This window comes from Anneissia japonica, unplaced genomic scaffold (genome assembly GCF_011630105.1).
Source record: "Anneissia japonica isolate Jap-2015-1 unplaced genomic scaffold, ASM1163010v1 scaffold287928_len48538_cov156, whole genome shotgun sequence".
Classification (NCBI taxonomy): Eukaryota; Metazoa; Echinodermata; class Crinoidea; order Comatulida; family Comatulidae; genus Anneissia; species Anneissia japonica.
In genome coordinates this window covers 36568-49853 of record NW_022725185.1, presented here as the reverse complement: position 1 = coordinate 49853, position 13286 = coordinate 36568, and the positions used below count along the sequence as shown (strand labels likewise).

General features: G+C 33.8%; 1 protein-coding gene across 1 annotated transcript; it reads right to left on the bottom strand.

Annotated features, from left to right (window-relative positions):
- Window positions 1-688: 688 nt before the first annotated feature.
- LOC117112688 lies at window positions 689-2939 on the bottom strand (the record flags this gene model as incomplete). The annotated part of the gene is made up of 2 exons (XM_033255828.1): window positions 1561-2939; window positions 689-1331 (listed from the first exon to the last, which is right to left on the bottom strand). Coding segments are annotated over exons 1-2 (2022 nt in total), but the record flags the coding sequence as incomplete, so codon positions are not given.
- Window positions 2940-13286: the final 10347 nt, after the last annotated feature.

The window sequence follows — 13286 nt, the reverse complement described above, 5'->3', positions numbered from 1 at the left end:
TCTTTCTTTTAATCTTATTTCATTGCTTTACATTTCTTGGCTTTTCGTTCTACGGTTGTACTTTCTTTTATAGCCATAGCTTTCATTAGAATGCAAGTATGTGGCGGAATCAAAATAAAATAAATGCACACAGTCAAACACGTGTCTTAGGACACCTAAAATGAGTGTAATTATAATATAGAGCCTATTAATTTACTATTTCAGTGATAGAAAATTGTATTAGAATGTCATTCAAAACATTGCTTTTAGAAATTGATTCTTAGGTTTCAGCTATGTATGATGGCATTTTCTACAATTGAATTTATTTTCCTTCCTTTCTTAGTTTAGGTTGTATGAAATATTATTCATTATTATTTTCCCTTCTGACTACATGTGCAACCCATTTATTTTGCTGCTCAATGTGAAATTCTGTAATAGATTGTGTAAGTGTTATATTATGTAGTCGTGTATTAGTGATACAGAGTCCCCATTGTATGTCACCGTCAGAGACATCACCTTGTACACCTGTAGAACTTTTCCTTTTGAATCCGTTGGTTATCATACATCGCAGAAAAAATCTGTATGTTGTATCAAATTTAGTTAATTCTTCCTTAGTTGGCCGCCATGCATGACAGCCATAGGTGAGTCTTGAGCGAACAAATGCATTTAAAAATATAATTCTAGTGGAAAGTTTAATGTTTTTGTTTACAAGCAAATGTTTGTATTCAGAAAAAGCCGCCCTAGCACTAGAAAGTCTGTGATCGATTTCCCTTTGACCAATGTGAATGTTGTTAAACGTGTTCCAGACACCTAGATATTTAAACACCTTTGAGTTACAGATACTGTTATTGTTAATAGTGATAAAGCTTTCTGGGTATTGGCCATCTTTAGTTTCATCCCAGTTCCAGATCATGGTATCTGTTTTGAAATGATTTATTTCTAATCCGAATTCACTAAAAATTTTGTGCAGTAACTTTAATATTTGGTTTAATTCATCCGATGACCAGCTACTTACACTTAAGCCGTCGGCATATCCCCCCTCAATAAAATTGTAGAATCCTTTAGATGTATATGCTGCTCTTTGTGTTCGATTTGTTGCCTCGTTAGGTATTAAATATGGAATTGAAAGAGTAATATCTGCCTTTTCGCATCTGTCTTTAAATATCCTCAACGCATAGTCCATGTATAGATTGAACAGATTAGGACCTTCGTTGCCACCTTGTCTTACTCCGGCAGTTGTTTCGAAAGAATCCGTTATTGGGTCTTCATTTGTTAAGTAAGCTGATGTGGAACTGTACATATTTTCAAGGATGTCAATATTGTCGGTTGTCTGGTCGTTTGGTATCCTGTTTCTAATTGATTGGAAGAGGAATGAGCGGTTTACGTGGTCGAAAGCTGCAGTGAGATCTATATAGCAGGTATATAATTTCCTGTTTGAGCGATGTGTACCTCCTGAAGTTGTTTTAGTACAAAAAAAATCCCATCGTTACACCCAGAGCCAGACCGGAAACCAAATTGTGTAGTCAGGAGCTGATTTTCATAAAAAATAGAAAGCCTACTAAGTATTATGTTCATACTTACCTTTGTGAGAATTGTTTTGCATCGAGTGCGCTTCCCTTTTTCTTCCAGAGTGGTGTTATTTTGCTTTCTCCCCATCGACTTGGTATTTCTTTCGTTTCCCATATTTTCCGGAGGTATGTTTCAAGACGTTCACAATATTCTTGTGATTCTATGGCAATTTTTAGGATATCTCCTTCGACATCCAGAGAAGCTTTTCCGTTATTCAGACTGTTTATAGCAATTTTAATTTCGGGTAGTGTAGGAGGTAAATTGTTTATATCGTTTACGTGGTTCTGCAGCTTTGTGATGCACTCTGGTGGGTTTTTGATATCGTCTGGCATTGTCAGGTGTGAATGGTCTGGGTTAAATTGTTCTTTAAAATGTTTTGCAAGACCTGAGCATACATTATTTCGGGGTTTGGTATTGATAAATTTCCCATGCGTCTTTGCATTGCGCCATAGTTTTGTGACATGTCTATGCTGTCTTGCATCATTGAGTTTATGTCCCTCCTCTTTTAGCATTCTGCTTTTTGTTTCTTTGGTTGCTTGTTTTATTTGCTTGTTTATTTCTTTGAGTTTAGTTTTGTTATTTTCATTTTTTTGACACCTTAATACTTTTCGTTGTTTGATAAGTGACTGATACCTTTCATCTATCAGGTAGGAAGGAATTGTGTGTCTGGGTTTCTTAATTATTGGTAGTTTGTCTTTACTTTTTTGTAACGTATGGATTAAGATATCGTGTTGCTCATTTATATTTATGTTTTTGATATTGTTGTTTACGAAAGACAGCTTTATTATTTCCTGTGCTTCTTGTTTAAAACTATCGTTGTGCAGATAGCCAAATTCAACTTTGCTTCGGCCTTTCTTTTTCTGTGACCATCTTGCAGGTTTATTAGATGGCGTGGCGAGCTTGGTTACGAGAAGTCTGTGGTCTGAATAGAAATATGAGTTTTTAACTCTCACATCTTTAACAAACTGTCGGAGCCAAGACTCGGAGATGCTGAAATCATACACTTTCTTGGTTCTACCATCCGCGCTGTGCCATGTAATTCGCTGTGCCTCTTTATGCTGAAACCAGGTGTTTAATATTGAAAAATTGTTTTTCTTGCAAAAGTCGAGGAAAATTCCTCCGTTTTCGTTACACGTTTCATCTTCTGAAGCTTTGTAGTTTCGGCCACTAAATGAAGACGCTCTGCAGCAGATGGAGGAGGTGGCGTTAAAATCACCTTGAATAATTAATTTTCGGTTCTTTTCCACCTTGCAGATGTTATTAAGCTCTCTATAGAATTTTTGTTTGATAGATAGTGGTTTGTCTTCCGTTGGCGCATATGCTGATATTAACCTTATCTTACACCCTTGGACCTTGATATCAGCAACCATCAGCCGTGGAGATATATGCATAATACCATCATTATGAATGTACGAACATTTTTAATGGCAATCCCAACTCCATATAATCGCTTTATTTTCATGCCTGTCCAATATACGTTGTAACCAAGATGAGTAACCGAATCCTCATTTATTCGTCTCCTCTCTCGTATACAAACTACATCAAGGTTGGCCTTTTTGCTTTCCTTTATCAGATTATCTAACCTTAAGTCGTCTGAACATGACTGAATGTTTATTTGACCTAAATTCCACTTTAAAAAAGTTGCTGCTCCCACACAGCACTTTTTCCTATTATTAGGAATATTATTCAGTTTTTTGTTGGCATGCACATTAGGTATGAAGACGTTAGTCATGTTTAATTGTTGTGGGGGCCGACTACACCTTTCCACATCATTAGAAGAGAAAATATCACTAATGGAACAGGCCCACGTCATGCTTGGCTGATTAGTTTTGCTTTACATTTCGCAAGTCTAGTGCCATACGCAGCAAAAGTCAGTTTCTAGTGTTGTTGTCAAATGCATTTCAAACCAGGCTGGTTTTTGATTTACGTTTTGGAAAAGAATTTGGAGAGAGCGTTTGATCAAGTCAGACCTACGTTTTGAATTTAAATTACATTTTAAAGAAATTACAACTACATTTTTGAAAAATTTGAACTACGTTTTGAAAAATTAGAACTTCATTTTGGAAAACTAGATCTACATTTTGAGAAATTTACGCCTACGTTTTGATAAATTAGACATTGAATTTTGCAATTACATTTTGATTTTAACATGGACTTTTGCTGCGTATGGCACCCCATATAGAACAATTAGCATTCAATTAAATACAATTAAAAACAGTTTCGGCTCGACGTGGTAATAATTTATGTACGAAAGTATGTTCTTCGGGCCTATTTTATCGATCTATGGAAGAAAGGCTACGTATCCAACTACTCAATGATGTTGATTTCCAGCCATCTAGGAATCAAAAACCCCCGGACCCCACTTTCACGTTTGGGTTAATATGGGGAATGAACCCCCCCCCCCTTTCAAATCCTGGATCCGCCCCAGGATAATTATTTTGTTGTCCGATTGTGTGCATTGAAAATGTGACAACGAACTCGGGATACGGGCCTCGGTTGACACTCATATCAAAACCTGTTAATCAACCTTGCACAGGAGCCTGTCTTCACCTGGTGCTACAGGCCCGTAGCCAGGGTTTTTTTTTTCTAGCGAACCCCCTGTTTTCTAGCGAATCCCCTCGAATTTTTAAATGAGGCCCACTCAGACGGAATGTCTGTTTTTAACTTCCCTAGCATTAAATCAAAATTTAGCACCTAATTCATTATTTGGTAATCTGTTTTTAAATTGTAGCCTGCGATACAAGCCTACATTTATAGAATAGCCTATCTCAGGTTCAGAAGTTCGGAGATTTAAATTGAACGCAACTCCAGAAAACCATGACTTTACAATGCCACACATAAGGATGGCAAACATCGATAAAAAAAAACCCGGCTGCCGTCTCAACTTTTACTGGCCTTTGGCTGAATGTTTGTAAGAAATGTACCAACCATTAACGAAACCGGTCGCCATCTACCTAGAGTAAATGGTGCCACCAAACGAAGCTAAAGTTTTGCGACTTAATCCACCAAATGCAGATAAAGTTTTGCGACTTAATCACCTGATTGAGGATTCTGTGGTTAGTAAATTCCATAGACATACTGTTCATAGCGCACACTAAACTATGTGCTGATGGAGCATTTTGGGGGATAGTGACTCTCCTTTTTTCCATCCAAAACAAAATATTATTAACAAATCAACATGGTCCATCTCAGTCATCATATCCAGCCACAAAATTAGGCTAGGAAGTTTGTTTTCAACAGCACACACACACTACAGAACGGAGTGCGTCAAAACGAGTGTTTGTTAATTTTTAATGATAAAGAATCATGAAACGTCGTAGAATAACTGACTTTTTTTCGTCCGCTGTTGCAAAGAAGAAAACGACAGATAGTCTTTTAAGGTGGGTTATTGATTTTAAAATCAATTAGCCTAACTTAGATGTTGACTAGCTAGGTTCGCTCCTCGTTCATTTAGAGACAGAATCCGACGACAACAAACTAGTGTAGGCCTGGCCTAAGTACAGTAGGACGTACTACATGTGACTAGGCATATAGACTAGAAAAAAAAATCTGAAAAAATGAGTTAGGGGGAGTGGAATGTTAGAAGCAATCCACATATCCAGATATCCTAATTAATCCCTTCTGGTCACCCTAAGCCCTGTTGACACTTGATTTTACTCCTTGTATACAAATGGCGGCCATTTTGAAAAATGGCCTCCAAATTTATCTAAAATGTGCATAAAATTGAAACTAAATAATCTACAGATATGATTTTGGTGTCTAAACTCATAATTTCTAGACAGGCAACAATCTAGACATATAAAAACTACTGTCACTCAAGCAAGAATGGAACATAATTAAAAAATAGGTGTTTATTTGTTTAAAAATAATCGCAAAATATACTTACTTAAAATGTACATAAAATAAGAACGAGTTTACATAAGCTAGTTTTCTATGTAATCCAGATAGATTTTTGAGCAAAAATAGATTTGTTGACTAATTTTATCATTTTTACTGCGCTGAAATCAAAAAAGTTAAGTGCAATTTTTTCCCAAAGTCATCGGCCGCCATTTTGAATTTCAAGATGGCTGACGCACCACATAAAACATGGTCATGATTGGTGTCAATGGAAAGCAGTGGCGGATCAAGGGGGGTTCTAACGAACCTCCCTCTGTGAAGAAACGTAACAAAATACTGGTGGTTCCTGGCTTACAAAACGCATTACCAACCGTTTCTCGCGCATCGTGCGGGACGGTCCCGCTTCAAAGTGATTTTGGATGTAACATGCATTTGGCAGAAACACATGCGTGATCTTAAATTTGTCACGCATTTAGTCCATGCATGACGACGAATAATCACAAATTCAGGGAAAATATATTTAAAATTAGAAGAAATTAGTTTTATTAAAATTATAATTCATTATTAATTCATTTAAAAAAATATTTTAAATACAAAAGAATTTGTTTCTGTATTAGTTTCAACAAAGAAGTTTCTGTAATATGGGAGAATTTTTTTTTTTTTGGTTCTTTTTTGTCCTTGTTTTCAAAATGTCTATCTACAATAACATTTTGATTTTAATTGTATAAAAAGATGAATGTGCATGTTTTTTTTTTTTGTACGCAAGCTTGTCTTTGAGTCGGGTTAACTCCCTACAATCTAATTAAAATATCTGCTATCAAAAAACTCCAAATATTAAGTTAGTTCTGGCTATATCTGCAAAAGCATGGGAAGATTTTTAAATTTAGTAGACTCAAAATCGAGGTGGTTTGAGGCTTTACTTTACAGAATATATAACTATTACGGTAGCTACTTGCAACCTGCTAATTTTCCCCACTGATTTTTTTTCTACATGGAGAGTTATTCCCAGCCCAGGCTATCCCCACCCCCCATTTTTTCGATGCATTGTTCCTCTTAGTTTTTCTATTGATTTTTTCCATCAGGTTATTTTCATTATACTTTATAAGAGAGAACATATTTTTTTATTTTTATTTTGTGTTTTCTCTACATCAATTAATTATTGTCTAGTCATTGTAAGGTTACACTTAAAAGGTGTGCCGATGATACAAAAGCGTTATTCAATCAATTGACTGATTGACTATTGATGCATTCGCAATACCGTATTGATGAAGAATAAATACACATTGTAAAAAGGTTTTGAAAGTTTAAATCCGGTTTTACAAAAGAAATACAGGAAAGAAAACAGGATATCTTTATAACATGCTTCCACACCTTTTTCCTCGTCGTTCTATATATTTCATTATATATTATATATTTCATCCACAAAGACAATACTCTATTATTTCTGTACTTCTACAGTACTTCGGAGGGAGGTCAATTCCCATTAGTGATTCTCTTCTACGATACGCCTACTACTGAAAGGTCCACTGATTAATCGCAGATAAGAAAGTATAATACATACTCCAAGTATTGAAATACACGCCATCGTGTTGGGATTTAATATTTCGACATTAATTATGTCATCATACGCCTACTTTTATTTAAAATTGTGTGTTACGGTTGATGGTAGCAAATACGGCTATATCATTAAATATATTTCATTTAATTAATGTTATTTAATTTGTTTATCAGAAAATTAGGTTAATTTATGTTTTATAAAGTATGCGTATTATATATATAGGCTTAGCTCAACTAGCATTCAATTAAATACATTAGAAACACTGTTTTGGCTCGACGTCGTAATAATTATGCACGAAAGTGTATTCTTCAGCCCTATCAGTTCATCGATCTATGGAAGAAAGAATCCAACTACTCAATAATGTTGAAATATAGAATACATGCCAAGTTGGAGGTAGCTAGGGGCTTGAGATTTAACAGGAAATAACTCAATTGACGTGAGTCGAGGGCCCGTCCAAGGGCCCCGAAAAATGTTGGGCTCTCTGGGTACTCTGAATATCTCTAGTGCTGAAATTAAGCCTTAAAAATGAGTAGCTATAACAGGAACGATAGAATAATCTCACTACAATAATTATAATTCCAATAATAATAATAATAATAATAATAATTATAATAATAATAATAATAATTAATAATAATAATTTAATATTGGTTGCCTTTTTGCCCTTTAAACTGTTTAATTTTGCTGTTATTGTGATGTGGGTCTATTTGTTAAAAAAATGTTTAAATGTTGATTGTTTAGATTTTTCTGCTTGAACCCTTTACTATATAAAATTCAACCCATTTTGAGTGATGAATAAAGAATGATTTGATTTTATTTGTATCGGAGACCTAGAAATCCCCGCGTTTTAGCGCGCACAGAGGCTACCACCAGTTTAGGCAACTGAGCTAAGCTGCTCTGCTACCTGGTTATAAATCTATAAGGTACCATTCCAATATTTAATAATAGGCTCTATTACAGTAACACTATTAAAATTCAGAGACTGACAAACATTTACTTTCGCCATAATATATTGTACAGCAAGCCTACGACTTCTGGATCACTTTTTCTTCAGGTCATCTAATAGGCTGATATATAAAATGCAATATATTATTTAGCATCGGAAGAGCTTTCCAACGATACCAAACACGACTACTTTTTTGGTGAGTTTATATACTTATTCTTATTTTATACACTTTTTAAGTATATTTTGCGGATATTTTAAAACAAATAAACATCTATTTTTTAATTATGTTCCATTCTGGCATGAGTGACAGTTTTTATATGTCTGGTTTGTTGCCTATATAGAAATTATGATTTTAGACACCAACATTATATCTGTAGCTTATTTAGTTCCAATTATATGCACATTTTAGATAAATTTAGCGGCCATTTTTCAAAATGGCCGCCATTTGTATACCAGGTGAAAAATCAAGTGTCAACAGGGCTTTGGGTGACCAGGACGGATTAATGAGGATATCTAGCTATATTGACTACTTCTAACATTGCACTCCCACTAACTTGATTTCTAGCCCTCTTTTTTTTTAGTTTTTTCCTAGTTCTAATAGGCTTTTGTTGAAAGTTTAATTGCATGTACAAAATGCGCCATAGACATTTTGTTAATTATAATTGGTTGGCTTGGGACCGAACGGGGCAGGCCAGACCAGAATTCGACGATGACGTCAGTGCACTTTTACAAACAAACGCCATTGATTAGAATGAAAATAGACGCGCTTAATTTCGTTTTTTTTTTTTTTTTTAATGAAAGATAGAATTTATCTAACATCTATTTTTTTTTTTTTTATGAAAGATAGAATTTATCGAACATTTATCTATATAAAAACAAGATTAATATAGTAGAAATTATATTTCTAAAGATGCATATAATTCATATTTCATTTGGTAGACAATAAATATTCAGGAAGATATACTAACAACGATTATTAATTCTAAAATGTGCATCAAATCTCAGCTATTATTAATCAGTATGTTAAAGTCTTAAAATAATAATTTCGAATTAGGCCTAGTATGTAACAAATAATTGTATTAAAGTTTAGGTTCTCATGATGTCAGCTAACGTATTGAATATGATGCTATATTTTGGGCTCTGACTTAATTTAACGATGGCCCTGTAGTAATAACAATTGTGCTTTTTTTAGCCAAGTAGTAAAATAGTACTATTATTTTCAGTGTACAAAATGAGAGTTTAGAAGAAGTAGTAGAAGAAGAATAGGAAGAGGAGGAAGAAGAGGAATAGCTTTTTTTTTGTTTTATAATAATAAATGTGTTGAGTATATTGATATTGATTATGCGAAGGAGGGTATTTTTCATCTTTATTATTGTTACTTAAACATGCCAATTCTAGGAAAATATTTTCTAATTTTATTATATTACCACCTTTTATTACATAGATCTTTTTCAAAACATAATTGCTTTTAAAACATTATATACACCCATTAAGCACAAAAACTGCTCTGGCTTCGGGGACCCCACGCCCAGAGAACCCCCCTCCCCCTTGAAATGACCTGGCTACGGGCCTGTACTACGATGCCTTTTCCTTCTTCTTATCATCCTCATCATCATCATCTTCATCATCGCAATATTAACTGTCGATGGTAAAATGGGGAGAATTATTAATTCAGTGTGTATCCATTTATCAATAGAAGTCTCGTAATGCACGTAAGTGCATTTCTCAACATCTAGAAAAAACTAAACTTTGCTAAGCTAGGAGAACCCCAAGACTACTGGAAACCACCCCCACCCCACCCAACTTCTAGAATAATCTTCCAGCGACGACCAATAATGCTTCCTTGTGGGACACCATATTCAATACCATTGGCAGACCGTAGGGTAAATTGCAGGGTATGCTATGTATTGGCATATCTAGGATGTGCGAGGGTCGCGTACGTCCCTCCCCCTGATAAAAATACTCGCCCATCCACCGCCCACAAATCATGCTCAAGTAGTTAAAAATCCCCTCAAATCACATTATTTTGCGAGTTATCCCCTTACCTAATCACTAATCCACACTTTGCCTTCCCACTCCATCTGCTTCCTTCCATTTCAAGACACCTACAAGGGGCTGATGCAGGATATGAAAGAGGGTGGTTCAAAATGTCTCAAAAACCCCAAAATTAAAGGGGATCCTGGAGACCTCCCCCGAGAAAATTTGGATTCCTAGATGGCTGGAAATGAGCTTACCCAACTTCTAAGGATCATTTTTGATGACCTTTAAGTTCTTTAAAATTAAAATTCAAGGATTTTCTCCTCTTGAAAAAAATCAGGTAACTTTATCTCATTCTTCAGGCCATTATATAGAGAAAAAAAAATCAAAGACATAAGCAATATATTATTATACTCCAACAATATTGCGGAGAATGCACTTTCGCACATACATTATTACGACATTAAACCAAAAACATTTATTTAATTGAAGGCTAGTTGGGCTAAGAATTGTTTGTCTGATTTGCCAACCTATATGCCTAGAAAGGTCCAGTAGCGGATCCAGCGGGGGGCCACGGAGACCAGTTCTCCCCCCCCCCCCTTAAGTCACGCCAAACAAAAAATGAGAAGCGTTAAATGGAAAAAAGAAAGAGGGAAAAAAGGAAGTGTACCCATGATTTTAGTGAAGGATCCAGTAGAAGGCGAACGGAGAGCTCGATTTTTTTACCTGTCACTAATTTTGAATTTTCTATTGATTGACAACGAACACAACGCTATATCCCCGACGCATTAATCATGATGTAAAAAGGCCAAAAGGTGGAGACCTAAAGACAGAGTTTTTTTTAAACCGGAATGTAGTACCCAGCTATAGAACAGCTATCCATGTTCAGCATGGAGTAACGCCTACGCGTTCTCGTGCAAAAATCCGCATGCCAGAAACCAATGCTATTCGTTAAATAAACAAAACAAATAAACCAAAAAAGTCTTGCATGGAGTTGGTAGCCTAATTGTAGACCTGGAGCTACATCTAAAAAGGAAGTCAAAAATAACCACCGAGCACTGAAAGACTGAAAATGGACACAGAATCTGAAGGAGAGCAACGACGTGAATTGCAATTTCAAATCATACAGTGTGGGAAGTGGAAAAAGAAATAAAAAAAAATACTGAGAAATCTAAAAAGCATTGAATAATAATAATAATAATAATAAGTTGAAAATGTACTGAATATAAATTTGTGATTTTCTGTGATAAAAAAAAAAAAAATCTTATTTTTTTACATTTTAACCACTTGGCCTAATCTCAGTCTGTCGTAAATCGGAAAAACGCAATTTATTTAATTTTGAAATTTTGGCTAAGGGCCACCTTGATGATGTAATCTATCATGGAACGTGATCATATACTCCGAACAATTTTTCGAAAAAAAATTATTACGAGAGTTACGCATTATTATATCCGACCATCTAACCACTAAGCATTGAAATGTTGGCAATCAACCAATCACAGAAGACATTTATGCATATTTAACCCTTACGCTGCCATCTTCGCGAAAATGCGAACACCGCACAGCTGGGGCGCATGCCAGTTTCGCATAAATACGATTAGGCTGACTGTCAGCATTACGCCACCTTCGCATAAATTCGAATTGGTGAAGGTCTTCCAAAAAAACGACCATAGTGCGGCTGTTTTAACACTAACCCAAATAGAGTTTACTGCGTATAAAAGCTAATGAATTTCAGTTCTTTTGTAAGAAGATTGAGTTGTTGCAAGTTGAAAATATGTTCTGAAATGCTGAGATACTTTATTCTTCTGTAGTTGTTACAGCTGTGATGGATAATAAAGATACTAAGAAACTGACAGAAAACGATGTTCTGGTCCTAAGCAGACGTACTAGCCTAGGCCTAAGGCCTACTGTGATTTTAGTAAATACACGTAGGCCTAGGATTCGTTTGATTTTCATCAGCATGCAATTTGACTTTGAAAACACATACTCTGCTAATAGGCCTAGGCCCAATATACTATCTGTGATAGGCCTTCAAAAAATATTCCTATTTTATTCACTATTCCTAAATTTATTCACTAAATGATAAATAAATTGCAGAAATAAAAGCATATATGTACAAAACAAATAATGCTGATTAATTGTTTTTAGATTTATATTTTCATAATCTCAATAGTTTATTAAAATAATATACACTATTAAAAATAAGCATTACGGTGACCAATTGTTAAATATTTAGCTGGCACAGAGGATTAGAGGTAATGTTACCAGCTGGCGCTCTGGTTGACTGAAAAGAAAAGAACTAACAGCATAAGGGTTAATTACTTTCCCAGCTGGTGACGGTACAATAAAAATGCATTATAATTTTTTTCTGAAGTTACAACTTAAAAGCTGTGGTTAATTTTAGAACCGCTTTATTAACAAGATTATTAGGTTAATCTTTCCACGTCGGCGCGTGCACTGAAAACGTATTTTCTTTTTTATTTTTGAAAATTGGATTTAACATGTGTATGATTTTGATAAACAATTACGCCACTTGATTCGAGCCGAGAGAGGATGAAGTATAATCAGAATTCTCTGTACTCACTACTAAAAATTTAAAGAATGAACTTCCTTACGTTGTGGGTCGTGAAAAAGTGCGAGCCAGCGAGTCATGCGTGTCATACATTTTAAATCCTTTTTTTTTTCACCGGGAAGCTTTGCCTGTGTAGTCCAGTCATGAGCAGTAGATACACTTTTTCTAATCGTCGATCCGGAAGTATGCAGCGGTGATAGAGATGTTGTTAAAATAAAGATATACAGATACATACATACAGATATATTTATATATATTTACTGTATTTATTGATATATCTATTTATATATATATATTATTTTATATATACTGTATATATTTATTTATATAGTTTTATATTTATTTGTATATTTATACATATATATATTTATTTGTATATTTATTTATATATATATATAGGCCTATGTATATATTTATTATATATTTATTTATATATTTATTTTTATATACTTATTTGTGTATATATATTTATATATTTATTATATATTTATTTATTTATTTATTTATATCATGTATTATTGTTTTATATTATACACTGTAATTATTTATATATTTATTCATATATTTATTTATATATTTGTTTGTATATTTTTTGTATATTTATTGATATATTTATTTGTATTTGTATTTATATATTTATGTTTATATATTTATTTATATAATTATTTAAATCTTTTTATATTTTGTTTGTTTATTTATTTATATATATATATTTATATATATTAATATGTATAATATATGTAATATATATATATATTTATTTATATATACTGTATTATTATATTATATATATGTATATTATAATAATATTAAACATATTTATTTGTGTATATATATATATATATATA